Source organism: Perca fluviatilis, chromosome 17 (assembly GCF_010015445.1).
Source record: "Perca fluviatilis chromosome 17, GENO_Pfluv_1.0, whole genome shotgun sequence".
Taxonomy (NCBI): Eukaryota; Metazoa; Chordata; class Actinopteri; order Perciformes; family Percidae; genus Perca; species Perca fluviatilis.
In genome coordinates this window covers 1,173,463-1,188,720 of record NC_053128.1, presented here as the reverse complement: position 1 = coordinate 1,188,720, position 15,258 = coordinate 1,173,463, and the positions used below count along the sequence as shown (strand labels likewise).

The 15,258-nt window shown below is 38.6% G+C and overlaps 1 protein-coding gene across 6 annotated transcripts; it reads left to right on the top strand.

The window, feature by feature from the left end:
* The first annotated feature begins 4,817 nt into the window (after nt 1-4,817).
* LOC120544936 lies at nt 4,818-14,193 on the top strand. 6 transcript variants are annotated; one of them, XM_039778833.1, is made up of 13 exons: nt 4,818-5,054; nt 6,598-6,985; nt 7,110-7,211; nt 7,313-7,536; nt 8,441-8,783; nt 8,881-8,998; nt 9,166-9,253; nt 9,431-9,548; nt 9,751-9,855; nt 10,132-10,331; nt 11,072-11,128; nt 11,429-11,736; nt 12,503-14,193. In XM_039778833.1, exons 2-10 carry the CDS (start codon nt 6,691-6,693, stop codon nt 10,302-10,304), a joined length of 1,566 nt encoding a protein of 521 aa, XP_039634767.1. In that variant the 5' UTR covers nt 4,818-5,054; nt 6,598-6,690; the 3' UTR covers nt 10,305-10,331; nt 11,072-11,128; nt 11,429-11,736; nt 12,503-14,193. The 6 variants fall into 6 exon arrangements, with proteins under 6 accessions (XP_039634767.1, XP_039634764.1, XP_039634768.1 ...); XM_039778830.1 differs by having other exon boundaries at nt 8,441-8,788; nt 9,162-9,253; XM_039778834.1 differs by lacking the exon at nt 10,132-10,331 and having other exon boundaries at nt 8,441-8,788; nt 9,162-9,253.
* Nucleotides 14,194-15,258: the final 1,065 nt, after the last annotated feature.

Genomic DNA, 15,258 nt, shown 5'->3' with positions numbered 1-15,258 from the left:
CGCGGATAACGCCGACTGATAACGATCAACATCCAATCGAGCACTGACTGACTAGAATTGAAACAGATTTTTCACAAAAAACTCAAAAGATATCAAAACACTGAGCACACCCCGAATACCTGAATATTTTGTGAACATTTTACATTTTGGAATCACGTTCAGGTGGAAGAATGTAGAGGAGATACATGTTGAAGCAGAAGAGATTTCGTTGTTGGCTGCTCTCTATTCACTTCAATGTTAAAAAAGTGTTAAAAAGCTTAAAATTTGAAAAAGTATAAATAGTAGAAAAAAAGTTGGAAGAAGTCCCATCATTAGCTGAAAAGAGCTGAACATTTGAAAAGTTGAATGGTTTAAATAGGTGAAAGTATGCAGAAGTTACAGAGAGCCAAAACGCACGGAAGAGTGGATCAAGCAGAAAATAAAGAAAAATGGCCGACAGAAATTGAACAATAGGTGGAATGTTGCAAAACAGCACTTCAATAAAGAAAATGGCCGACAGAAACAACAATAGTTGGAATGGTTGTAGGAACAGCATTCCCACTAATAAAGAACCTGGACTAGAAATGCATTTCCCAAGGAAATGCTGGGAATGCTGAACAGCTGAACTGCTAAAAGCTAACTGGTTGAATAGCTGAAATTGGTAAGAAGAAGTTGAAGTAGAGAGAAGAAGAAAAAGTGGAAATCGCTAAAAAGTTCAAAGCTGACGCTTAAATTGTTGGCTTTTAAAAGCTGAAAATGACAAAATATGTAGAACATTAGGAAGTCTTTAGCTGAAGCTGAAGAATAGTTGAAAAAGTGGAAATTGGTTCAATAAGTTAAAGAAAGTAAGAGAGGGAGGGAGGAGGGATGGAGAAAGAAGGAGAGAGAGAAAAGAGAAAGAGACAGGGGAGAGAGGGAGGGAGAAGGCGGGATGAGAGAAGGAGAGAGAGAAAAAGAGAGAGGATTGGGAGAGAGATGGAGGGAGAAGGATGGATGAGAGAGAGGGGAGGAGAAGGAGGATGGAGGAGGACAGAGAGAGAGAAAGAGAAAGAAACAGGGAGAGAAAGAAAAGAGGAAACAGAGATAGAGAGGAGGAGGAATGGATGGAGAAAGGAGAGAGAGAGAAAGAGAGAGGACAGAGTGGATGGAGAGAGAGGGAAGGGATGGAGAGAGAAAGAGGAGGAAAGAAAGGAAATGGAGTGGAGAAGGATGGAGAAAGAGAAAAGAGATGGATGAGAGAGAGATGGAGAGGGATGGAAGAGAGGAAAGAGAAACAGATAGAGGAAGGGATGGAGGAAAGAAGGAGAGGAAAGAGAAAATTATCAGGAGATGATGATAGTTTTATTTATATATAAATATATATATATATAAGAGATGGAGAGAATATATATATTTGGAGGGGACGGAGAGACATATATATTATATATAAAACAGGAAAGAGAGAGAAAGAAAGAGAAACAGAGAGATAGAGAGGAGGGAGAATAAGGACGGAGAAAACATGGAGAGAGGAAAGAGAAAGACAGGGAGAGGGAGGGAGACATGGATGAGAGAAGGAGAGAGAGAAAGAGAGAGACAGAGAGAGATGGAGGGAGAAGGAGGGATGGAGAGAGAAATGAGAGGGAGGGAGGAAGGGATGGAGAGGAGAGAAAGAGGAAAGAAACAGGGAGAGAGAGAGGAAAGAAAAGAGAAACAGAGATAGGGAGGGAGAAGGAATGGAGAAAGGAGAGAGAGAAAGAGACAGAGGGAGGGATGGAGAGGACAGAGGGAAGGAGGGATGGAGAGAAAGAGAGAGGAACAGGGGGGGGAGGAAAGAAAGAGGAAATGAGGAGGGGAGAAGGATGGAGAAGAAGGAGAGATATATTAAACATACATATCATGAGTGGAGTGAGCACGGACGATATAGGCCGAGCATATATCAGAGCACGGAGGATCCGGAGATGACATATAAGATGATGTCGTGACATATATATGTTGTTACAGACAGAGGAGTGTACATATTGGCACATATTATGACGAGTGATGTATACATGGAGATAGCCGAGAGGAAAGATATTATGGAGAGGATGTGGAGAAGGCGGACGAGGAATGACATGTTATTAATAAGAGAGGAGTGAGAATGGACGGATATAAATATATATATATACATGTTATATCATATGATGATAGCTGATGGGACGGAGATGAAGAGAGGAGGAGAATGTATAACGGAGATAATGACATATATATGTTTTTCATACAGGAGAGGAGGGAGGAGAAAGCGGAGATATAATGACATATATATTAAACATATATATATATCAGAGAGTGATGTGACAACATGACTTGAGACACCATATTATTGCCAGACATGTCCATGCATATATATATTGTTCAAACATGTCCATATTATTTACATGTGATTTTACAATGACCGACATATAAAATGACATATTGCCATATTATTATTATTACACTATTACAGGAAAATGACAAATGATGACTGAAAGAGACAGAGCATATGACATGTGACCTTATTATTAAAACATTACATATGCATGTTTTCATACACATCATGGACATTTATTTATTGCCGACCATTATACCTACATATTTTACGTTTCATTGGTTACATCGGCGTATTACATATTTACAAAATGGACGACATATAAATGACATATTACGTTTATTGCCATATTATTATGATGTGACAAATGATGACATATTTATGATGCATAAATGATAAACGGATATATTAAATGACATATATGCCATACACATCGGTGACATATTTATTATTGCGACCATAATGAAGAGAGACATGCTGGATGGAGAAAGGACAGAGGAGGGAGGGAGGAGAAGGGTAATGGAGAGAGAGAGAAAAAGAGAAAGAGGAGAGAGGGAGGGAGAAAGGGATGAGAGAGAAGGAGAGAGAGAAAGAAAGAGAGAGAGAGAGAAGAGAGAGAGAGGGAGGGAGAAGGAGGGATGGAGAGAGGACAGAGAGAGAGAAAATAGAGAGAAACAGGGAGAGAGAGAGAGAAATAAAAGAGAAACAGAGAGATAGAGAGGGAGGGAGAAGGCGGGATGGAGAAAGAAGGAGAGAGAGAAAAAGAGAGAGAGAGAGACAGAGAGAGAGGGAAGGAGAAGGAGGGATGGAGAGAGGACAGAGAGAGAGGGAGGGAGAGAGAGAGAGAGGCAGAGGTAAAGAAAAAGAGACAGAGGGAAAGAGAGAGGGAGGGAGGCCTGTAGCCTGTAGTATCTGGGTGTGTCTGTGAAAGTGTTGTCATGGTAACGAATGGCCAGTGGATATGTTTATAAACATGATTTGATGTCTGTAATCAAGTTGATGAGCAACACCTGCTGAATCTGTCAGCTGTGCTGTGCTGCAGCTATTCAGAGTCCCTGAGAGCTCTCAAACAAAGCCTCACAGTGGCAAAACGATAACTACTATCAGTCAAATGACGTGATCCTGAGCACCACAAGGCCTGTGTGAACGTATCGGTATAAAATTTATATGGATAAACGTAAAAATGTGGTCATATCAGCGATTTCAAAAAGTGGTTTGTTCAGTGTTTCGCTGGGAAATATCTAGGAGTTTGATCATTGGATTCAATGAAGAACGATATGGACATCTTGTCATTTGGAAGCTCAACCAGCCAAAAGTAAAAGGCGTATCACAAAACTGAGCAGATTTTCTGAAACTAGACAAAAATACCTACGTTTTGATCTATAAATTGTGTATGACAAGTAGAAAATGTGGGCGTGAGAGCAATTTAAGCAGCAGGGACAAAGACATTTTTTTTAAGGCTCTGTGCTCTAGCTATGATGTCATCCACTCTAAGCAGCGCAATACACACCCTGTTTAATCGATAAAATTTCCTGAAATGATCACTAAACTTAAACAGCTTTTTAACAAAAACTGTAAAAGGTATCAAAATGAAAAGCACAAGCCGGATAGCTGAATATTTTGTGAACATTTTAAAGTTTGTTTGATGTCTGTAGGTGAAAGTATGAAGGAGCTGAAAATTTTGGGAGTGGAAGAAGATTTTAAGGAGTTGAATGCTGCTCTCATTCACTTCAATGTTAAAAAAAAGTGTTAAAAAGCTTAAAATTTAAAAAAGTATAAATAGTAGAAAAAAAGTTGAAGAAGTCCCATCATTAGCTGAAAGAGCTGAACATTTGAAAAGTTGAATGGTTTAAATCGGTGGAAGTATGCAGAAGTTACAGAGAGCCAAAAAACGTACGGAATAAAACGAAAAAGAATAATAAAGAACAGGATAACAATAGGTGGAATGCTGTAGAACAGCATTCCCCCAATAACAATAGGTGGAATGCTGTAGAACAGCATTCCCCCAATAAAGAACCGAATAACAATAGGTGGAATGCTGTAGAACAGCATTCCCCCAAAAATAAAGAAAATGGCCGACAGAAACAACAATAGGTGGAATGCTGTAAAACAGCATTCCCCCAATGAAGAATAAATAAAGAACAGGATAACAATAGTTGGAATGCTGTTGAACAGCATTCCCACTAATAAAGAACAGAATAACAATAGGTGGAATGCTGTAAAACAGCATTCCCCCAATAAATAAAGAACAGGATAACAATAGTGGGAATGCTGTTGAACAGCATTCCCACTAATTACAACCAAAAGTACAAAGGTTTTGCCTAATAACAGGTGAACCTGCAGTTCCATGCTGAAGTGTCCTTGGGCAAGACACTGAACCCGGAGTTGCCCCCGATGCTGCGCCATCGGAGTGTAAATGTGTGTGAATGTTTATCTGATGAGCAGGTGGCACCTTGTACGGCAGCCTCGGCCACAGTGTATGGATGTGTGTGAATGATGAATGGTTCCTGTACTATGTTAAAGAGTAGTCGTTTAGACTAGAAAAGCGCTATATAAAAATAGTCCATTTAACTGTATTTCAGTGTTGTCATACAATGCTATATTTCTGCCATCCAAGGAAAAAGCCAAGGGGGAAGCAGACTCTGCTACAGGCAGTACTTTCAGGTCCGATGAGTGGAAAGAAATGCTGAAGGAAGTCCACTGCTAAAAAGAAGCAGAACTGGAGAGACACAGAATCGTGCTTCAGCTACAGGTAGTCTTCCAAGATTATTTCTGATTACCCACCTCAAGAATCGGAATTAACTTCATTGGATCCAATATGCAGTTTGGTATTTCTTATCTAAGCCCTATGTAATTACATTTAGTTTTTGTTGTTTCCTTTTATAACATTGACCACAAAAATAGGGGGTGTTTCTTTTATTTTCGGATATTAATAGGGTTTCTGTTAACTATTTTTGATAATTTTTTCCTTTTAACCCTCATGCCCTCCTCGGCCATTGTTGTACATTTTTCTCAAGTTTTTTCTTTTCATTTTGTGATCATTTTTGCTGTGTTACTGCTTATGGCATGACATTTTTATAGGAACCTTTCTTTTCAGCCAAATTTTTTAAATCCAGTGTTTTTTACTCTTACATGTCTTTTGTACTTAAATTATTCATTTTGTACCCTCTGGACACCTTCGAGGCAAAAATGTCCACACACAAAAACTAAAAGTTATTAAATCATCATATATCAGTATTTTTTTCTGCTTTTTTTCATAAATCACTTAAACAACTTCTAACCTAATCAAAACCACCAGACATTCAATCATTTTCAGGATTTTAACCCTTTAAATGCCAGTTTATGTATTTGAAGTATGTCATTATTTATTAAAAAAAACACAAAAAAAGATTTTTTTTTTCCATATAATGAATAATATGTAGATGGGGCTTTGGTGGTGATTAGAGGCTTGGATATGTCAAAGATAAGCAAGAAAACTGATTTGATTGCATTAGTATTTTTTATGTAATTCCAGATACTCCCTCTGGACACCTTCGAGGCAAAAATGCCCCCATTGACTTCCATTATAACCACATGTTTTGATCTCACTGCCTTTACAGTATAAAACCATGCATTCTGTAATGTCAGCATTTCATTTTGAACAAAATGGTTCATATTTGACATTTTTACAGTATTTCACCAGATTCAACCATTTTGCCCTTGTAGGCCGATGTATGAAATAATTGTATTTTTTGTTCCAGTTATATTGTGTGTGTGTGTGTGTGTGTGTGTGTGTGTGTGTGTGTGTGTGTGTGTGTGTGTGTGTGTGTGTGTGTGTGGTGCGTGGACATTTTTGCCTCGAAGGTGTCCAGAGTAAGCTTTTTTAAGGAGGGCATGAGGGTTAAATATGGTATGGAAGATGAACGTCCGCCATGATTTCGGTGCACGCGAGCAATGTTTTTTGTTGTTACGTCACAGGTTGTAAATAGCTCAGCTGTGTGGCCGAGGCTATTCGTACCGGGGGTGCAAATAGACACTCCGTAACTTTAATGTCAACTACTGCTAAACTAATCCAAAGATGTGAAATGTAAGTGAAGCAGTCCTGGTCAGGTTCATATTATATTGAATGTAACTAATATTGATTTACATGTAACATTTCCATATTATAGCCTGAAGTCACCAAACAAATTTTTTTATGCCTATTACAGCCTGTAATCTTTGTAGTTTCCGTGGTTTGAAGTGAGGACTCTACTGTAATTAAGCAAGTTAGTAAAAAGCATGAAAGGGATGTTTGTTTTATTTTACCTGTTTTTCAGAGAGTGAGATGCAGGAAACTGCAGGACATTCTGCAGACCTCAGAAGATATTCCAGATGCAAGTGGACATCCTTCCACCTCCATATCATGGTGCATGTGCCAATCTGCAGGCCAAGATGAGTGGCGGAAAGCGAGGTCTCATCATCTGAGCTGCTTGCTGTCCTGCAACGTGGTTCCAGAAAAGAACTGCAGCCACTGCACATCTCCTGCCATCATTCGATGCAGAGACTGCATGCCAGAGGAGTGGCTGTGTACGGAGTGTGACACACACATCCACAAAAAACACACACTCCATAACAGGGAGTCCTGCATTGGGGGAATTTACAAGCCCATAGAGCCAACAGTGTGCTGCGTAAAGCAAGATGGCGGATATACACTGGTCAATCAAGGTAGTGCTTTGATCTTTTTGATAAAGTGGTTGAAGTTGTGTCCTTGTTTTTATTAAAATTTGTATTTAATAATAATAATAATTGTTTAAAGCTTCTCACTATTTTTTGAACTTCTCTCTTTCAGTATGTCTTTTGCCTACAGTGAGGACTGTCCAGTTGTGCACGTGTGATCCTGCAACCATAACAGAATCGGCTGGTAGAGCAATAATTATGGTTTGCATAAATGGTATGAACTATGGCTTTTTATATATTTTTTTTCTTATCCTGTCCAGGGTTATTTTCACAACATAACCATGCATTAAATGTACTACTTTTTTCTTTTTATAGGTCGGTATGATTTGCACTTGCCAAACTTGTCTTGCAAATTATGTCTGGCACAGTGGACACCTGACATGAGCGACCTCATACGCAGTGGGTACTGGCCAGCATCTGTGAATGCTGACACATTGTTTTCAGTGGATGTCTTTACTTCATTTGAAGAGTTGAAAACTGTGGCTCCCAGTTTTTCGCGTCAGGTTTTTTTGGAGAAGAGGACCTGTCAATTTGGAAGGGTAAGATCAGCGTGGATAATAGTTGCTTGCCTCAAGTAAAAATATTTTAGAACTATTTGACCTGCAAATGTATAGGCTGGCAAAATCCATGGAGATGTATTCCAAAGGAATTATTTGGAGTACACATTCTGCCAGTACCATTGTGAGAATATGGCCAGTGTAGAGCACTTCACCTGCTCGGCATGTACACCCAACATGATAGCTCTTTGTGCAGATGGCAACAGAAAGCAGTACCGATTTCGACAGTCAAAAGGGTTAGTTGGTCTACACTTAGTCAAATGAATTGAACAAATAATGTCTTACACTGAACACGATCTTTTTTCTTATTTTATTTAGGTCAGAGCAACCATATTTTGATGGTACTTTCATCGCCAAGGAAGCTGAAGTACAGCATTTTGTTGAGGAGATCAGGAGTAAAATGAAAAGTGTTAGTTAAATATTTATATATTGTTTTTGCAATGTATGGCTTAAAACTTGAAATGTAGGATTTTCCATTACAAATGAGTTATTTCTTCCCTCAAGACCAGATGGTGTCAGCTTAAATGGAACAGACTAGTATCTCCCAACCAGCAATTTGAGCAATATGTTGCATCTCATCCAAGTAATTTTGGGTTTGAAATTGGGTATGTGTGGTGACATCCAAAGTGGCTAGATTTCGGTAATAAGTAGTGAGTTTTTGTTTGCTAAGCTGGAGTAAGGAAAGTGAAAGATGCATTTTCTGAAGCTCCTTGAGTCCTGACTAAACCTCCAGCTGTATTTTGAAAGTAAATATTTAATGTCTCCAATCATTATAAAGATGCTCTCTGGTGTAATGTAACCTGACTCCATGATCCTGATGGATTAAGTAATTACATTGGATCATTTTTTTTGTTTTTGTTATAAGCATAACTGTTTTGTCATGCAGACTGCCGGCAGAGGAATCTGTGGAGCCAGTCGGTGGTCTGCTGCATGTGAGACAGCCAGAAGAGCTAGTAAACTGGATGAAGAGGGCATTGAGGTGGTTGTTTGCCGACACAGAGTGCTATTGAAGGCCCTCAACATGTATAGGGGGGAAATATTTGCTTATCCGCTGTTCCTGCAAAAGGAGCTTCAGACAGCCACAAATGGACAGTTCTTTTGCACGGATATTGCTTGCAAGTATTGGCCCTACCTTGAAAAGTTGTCGGTCTCCATGTCAGAGCTCAGACCTTTACTACAGATGAGGCCATTCCTTTCTGTCATGCATGCCAAGGCCCATTCAACAAAGAGTAAGGTACTACATGTTATTTATCATACACATTTAAATGGTAACCTTTATGTATAATACATATGATTATAAAATAAATGCCCATACTGTTTTGTTAGATAATCTGGAGTGGCAAAAATCAAGAGGGTGCTGGTACAACTGCAGGGGAGGAGGTCGAAATGGTAAACAGCTACCTCTGTCGTTGTGCCCTCACAACCAAGTACATGACAAAATCTGGTAAATCGATCTAGTCTTTGTGTAAAATAAAACTCTAAATAATCCCCTATGACTGTTACATTTATCTGAAATTAAAGCTCAACTGTGAAGAAGTTGATTATCTGAAAAACGATGACCATTAATGGGACTTTCCTCCATCACTTTATTAATTATGTTTAAAAAGCCAGGAATGACATGTTAACAGTCCATGCTATTGGATGGAACCGACGGAAGCAGGATGGCCTTCATCTTGCATTATCCAGCAGATACGTCAAGGTATTGACATAATAACATGAGACCATGTGATCAGGTTTACTGACCATATTCATATAAAACCAATGTCCTGTTTGACCAATGTGTCTTAGATACTGTATATACAGTATAAAGCCTCTATGATTTGTCTTACCCATTGAAGATAACATCTTAAAAATCTTGCTTTTTTTTTTACTGTAGACTTGTGAAAAGGCGGAGGCTGAGTCTCAGAGACTGGAAGATTTGAGCAGTCAACTTGGTTGCCCTGAGAACATGGTGCATCAGTGGGTTCATGATGTCAGAGAATGGGCTTCTGATGGTATAATATTTTATGGACATTCTTTTACATAGTTTTCTAATGTATTGTGATAGTCAATTATAGTATATGACTCAGACTTGTTTCCTTGCATGGCCCTGCACCTCCTGCTCCTTCCCCAGCCATTAGCTTTTGCTTGTACAACCTAAAAGATAGATCAGATTTGTTTTGTTTTTTGTTGTTTATATTGATTTTGTATTTTAAGATTCTGCAGGTACCAGATGTGATGACCAACAACCTCTTCAGGAATCAATTGAAGAAATGTTTCTTGCAGTTCATCACAGAAAAGCCAGCCTTTATAATCAGACTGGTATGTTGATAACTGATCTAATATTGTCATTTATATCACTTGCAGATATCTTATCTGGATTGTTTATTTCTGTATCTAGAAGTCCTTAGTTTTAAAATCTATTTCTTTTGAATTTGTACAGATACTAGGGCTATTATGTCTTTTAATTAATTTGTTTTTCTTTTTTGATTTATCAATTGTTAAATTATTTTAAGTATAAGGCTTTAACAGTATTGCATTTTTCATATCTGCATACACACACTTGTGCATTATGTTTTCTCTGCTTTGTAACTATAGACAACAAAATTCGACAGTTGCAAGGAAGGAAATTGGGGGAAGATAAGAAAAAACTGTTTGAAAAAAAATCAAGCTGTACAATGAGCAGGTTGCAGATGAGGAGCGCATCCTTGAGGATAAGGTGGAAAGCAGACTCTCTGTGGTGGAAGGAGACAGTGGGGCAGACTGTCTAATATGGCCGTGGGAAATGCACAGCAGAGGTGTGTGTGTGTGTGTGTGTGTGTGTGTGTGTGTGTGTGTGTGTGTGTGTGTGTGTGTGTGTGTGTGTGTGTGTGTGTGTGTGTGTGTGTGTGTGTGTGTGTGTCTCTACCCTGGAAATCCAGTTCTCGCGAGAGCACAATTTGAATTAGCTCAGCGAGTCTCTCTGGCATTCAGTAATGATGCTCATTAACTATGCCCTTGTAGCCAAGCTGCACCAATCACATCAGTGTATCTGATATAGGTGGGCCAGAGGCGAGCTAAACAGATGGTTTAGTAAAATCAGTTAAATCTACCAGTTAGCTCCTCTGGTAGCTAAGTGTATGGGGCTCGTAGTGTTATCCAATTGCGTGCAGTGAGATTAAAAATTTCAAATGCATGCTTGGTGCCGCCCCTCGAGTTGGGCCATTTTTGTTACTCATTGCCAGACCCTTCATCTTTTGGATTTGGGTCTGGATTTCCAGGCTAGGTTTTGCCTACACTACTTATCTTTTAGCAGGTATGCTTTCTGTTAAGAATGTACTGTACAAGTCAAACTTGTGTTCAAAGGATGTTATAATTGTGGCTTCAGAATCGAGCAATATCCTTACAAAGAAGAAGCTTTTTGATGTTTATGTAACCAGGTTGAAATTATCTTTACTTTTACGGTTGAAATATCACCAAATCCTGATGAATATTGTTTTCTATATGTTTAAGATGTGTTTTATTGCCTATATTTATTTATATTTTATTTACGTCGCAGGCCTCGTGCCGTCATTCAGTTGCTTCTCTCAGTCCGCGCCAGACTAGCTGAGAGGAGGTAATGTATTATTTTGCTCGTCATTTTTAAACATTTATTTCGGTTTTTGGACAATACAAACCTTGCTTTATGCATGTATAAATGTTAGTTTCTATGTTGGGAACATGCAGTTACTGTGTCAGTCGAATATAAACCATGTAAACAGACTTCTTGCAAGCTTTAAAGTAGACATTTCCACATGCTAGTCTACAGGGTTTTCTGTAGGTTTTATCTGCTAACAGGAGCTTGAGAGGAGCCTGTGTGCTATGTGGAGGAGACTGCATGTTACAGAGCCTTGTGTTTTTCTGTTGATTTGTACAGACAAATCCACCGTTCTGCCTTCATTAAAAGAGAAACCAGCAGCTGGTCGTGGTCCGGGTCCTTTCTTCACTCATTCAGTACAGCATAGAACACAACGCAGAACAACGCAGGTTAATGGACGTGCATCCAGCCTGATTTAAAACTGTTAAAGACGATGCACGCCCGTTACATTTACATGTCAAAAGTGCGGCTTCAAGAGGAAAAGATCATTTTGATGAGGGAGATGAGACAGCACTGCACCTACCTCAGCAAGCTGGCCTGGAGTCTCCGCAAAATGATGTCAGAAATGTCTTCTGGCCAGAACAGTGGTAAGAAGCCAAATTAAATTGTTTATGTTCTCCTTACAGTGACAGATTCAGGGGATACAATAAATTCCTAAGCAACTTGTGCTGCAGGTCCTGCCTATTGATTTGACTGACACCATGACCTTTTGTCAGTGGTCCTTAACCATCCAGTGCGCTATACTTGAGGGACAGCGCAACATTAACAACAACCGCTCAACTGAAATTTACATGGCCAAACCTCGTCAATTGTTTTTCAGTGCAAAGACATCCTATACTTTACAGGCAACGATAATATGGTGCTACAGAAGGTTCGCTTTATAAAATCAAGTTTATAGTCACTGTTGCTAAATTATCTCTTTGTTCAGTGTTTTGTAATTTGCTCGGTAGAGAGATACTAGTGAGGTAGGCTACGGCAAAAGGTCTGTGTGGAGCCTCCGCAGAAGTATAAATTAAGGTATAAAATTAGCTGGGCCTAGCAACTTGCTTGGTTTTTTTTTATAATTAGGGTACAAAAGTCTCCATAAAGCACAGGTTATTTTTCAGAATTGAAAAAAACAGCTTCTGAAATCACAGAAAGCAGTTTCAAGGTCCCTTGATGATAACAAAATCATATTTGACAGGGAAGCCTATATGACCTGGACTATCACTTTGAGGTCCTCAGGTATTACATTATGGATTCTTTGTGGCTGAATCTAAATTATCTGTAGTTCTTTCAGTATAGTTAATGACTAGCTGATCTACACTAACTCAATTGAGGTATTGTCACACCTGTTCTTCATTTTCCTTCTAGGCAGTTAAGTGAAGAGGGGCATCGTGGGCTGCTGTGTCTTCATCAGAAAAGGCTTGCTGATGTGGAGGAGAAGTTCCAAGTCGTTAGCTCAAGGTACAGCCAGGCTTTAGGACTGAATGCTGCTTCTCTGCTTGAGGATGGACCCGAGGACATACCGGAGGACGACAAAGAACATGTATATGAGAGTTCAGATGAGAGTGATTTTGAGGCAGTGTAAACCAGAGTTTTTCGAAACACTAGCTTTATAGATGGAAAGGTATTGCATCGGATTTATGTATGTCAAGCGCGATATAATTTTCCCTGCAAGAGCATGTATGCCCTCCAGCTCTCTCAGAGCAGACACTTCCTCACACGTGGTGGCTGCTCTGTGCGAGTGCTGTTTAGTTTCGTACACGAAGATGCCATTATGTAACTCTTCCTATTTTTTTTTTGTGTCACGCTCCCAGCTGCCTGCACGACTCTCGGTTGTAGAATTGTTATACAAAGACTAAAATCTGTGCGCAAGATATAATATAATTTGCTTGTGAGCATGTTTTATCGTGCTCGCGACATATGACATAAATCTGACCGCATATTCAGGAAAATATGAAAACAACACATACACAAATCCAAAGCCAATACAACAACAACTATGTGCTGCAAATGAAAAAATATGTTGCTAAATGCCTAAACTAATACGCAACTGCAAACTGCTCCAAACACATATAAACTAAAAAACAATCACTGAATACAAGCGCATTAAGAGGGATTGACCACACCTAGAGGATGAGTCACACCACGCAAACTATTTAAATTCATTTTTACAATGACAATGTAGTAATTGTAATTTCTCTGCAGTTACATCTGCCATGTCGTGTTGTACATTTGGATGGATTTGGTTGGCTGTCAGTGTTTCTATCGTCCATCAAATCACTTTGAAAGTGATCCCAAACAATATTGTTTACCACTGTTTGTCATTATTACATATATATCATGTCACGCTATTTCACTTAGCACTCCTTTTTTAGACAAGTAGATCTTCTGTTGTTTTGACTAGATATGCAGTGTTTAAGTTGCATATGTTTTGGGGGTTTGTGCATTTTTTACTTGGAATCTTCTCTGCATGTTTCTGCTAGCCTAAGTGCTATGAACCACTGTAGCGCATTTGCCCAGGTCGGCCACTGTATGAAACAGCATTGATCATATCACACGCATAACAGCAACATGAATGTCCAAAAGGCAAAGTGATAATTATATTCAAATGGCTACGGTAAAGATATCTTTACCATATCTGCCCCATCTGTTTGGGCCAGAGGACTAAATATTGTAAACTCATGCTCTTAACTGTAGAATTAATCGTCATTCAAAAATGTGAAAAACCCTGTTTTAGATGATATGTGTGCCCTAGTTTTTTTTTTTTTTTTTTATTGCATAATCCAGCATATTGTTATTCATAGTGACTGTGGGGCTCATTTGGAATTGAAGGTACATGCTACTACATTTAACTTCTTTTTAAAAATGACAATGATCATTACTCATGAGTTTTGAGTGTAGTGTTTCCTGTTTATACTGCTGTTACTGTTGCAAAAAAAATCAACAAATTTCCCAATGCCATTACTTCAGGAATAAAACTATTTGTTAGTAAATGTAAGTGCATGTAACCTTGTTCATGATAATGTTGTCTTCATGAAAGTAAAATATGTGCGAAATAACTGATTTGTCATTTTTGTTTTAACATTGTATGCCAGTTGTATACAGGGTGTTTAAAATAAGTAAAAGTAATTTTCAGACAAAATAACATTTTGACATTTTGATGTTAAGTAAGTATATAGTTAGATGTTGTATTAATTATTGCATAACATTAGAATAAATATATTTTTCATCATCCTGCTGAAGGGCTGCTCTGGATACAATAATTAACACAAGGGGGGGTTCTTATTTGGGGTCTATTACCGGGGATGCTGGATTGCTAAATATTTAAAAAATATAATGCTACATTAATCTACATTTATTAATGAGATGTTAACATGGTATTAATTTCTTTCATTCAATTACATTATTTTGGTCTTAATACTGGTGAAATATTATAGTATGCTGTAAACAAACTACGATACAAGGGGAGCACACTCAAATTCCATATCCCACAAAGCGATCAGGCAGTGCTTTAACAGCAGTATCGCTACAATGTGGATATTAAATGAGGGATTTTGTCACCAGCAACCGTAGGTTAGTTTTTCCAGTAAGTTAAGTACCGTGTGTATAATATAATAACGTTTACTTAACTGGGCATCCCCCGGACGTGACGTAGTAATTGCGGATCCGAAAGACAAAATACATATCACAAGTATATTGATTTATTTGTCTAACGTATGTGAGGATGTAAACAAAAAAGATAACAATAATAATAAAATACAGTTTCATTTATTTGTCTCATGTATTGTGTGCTCGGTCGGCCGCAATCTGAAATGGAACGGAGCCCATTCACGGCCGACAGCAGAAAGAGGAGCTGAACACGTCCTCCACCCACCCCGGAAGAACTACAAGTGCTCAAGCTTTTTAACAGGTTCTGGGGCCTGTCTATAGTGGGAGTTGTAGTTTTGAAATATATTGTTATATTTCTCATAAATAGAAGTTGGCAATGTAGAATTTTAGATGCACCCTGGGGTTTTTTGGGATGGGGAACACACTGATCAGATCAGATTTTAAAAATTGAATCATTAAATAGGGGAAAATAGCTTTTTCCACATTTGACAGTGCTTACAGCGGGTAAACTTTGG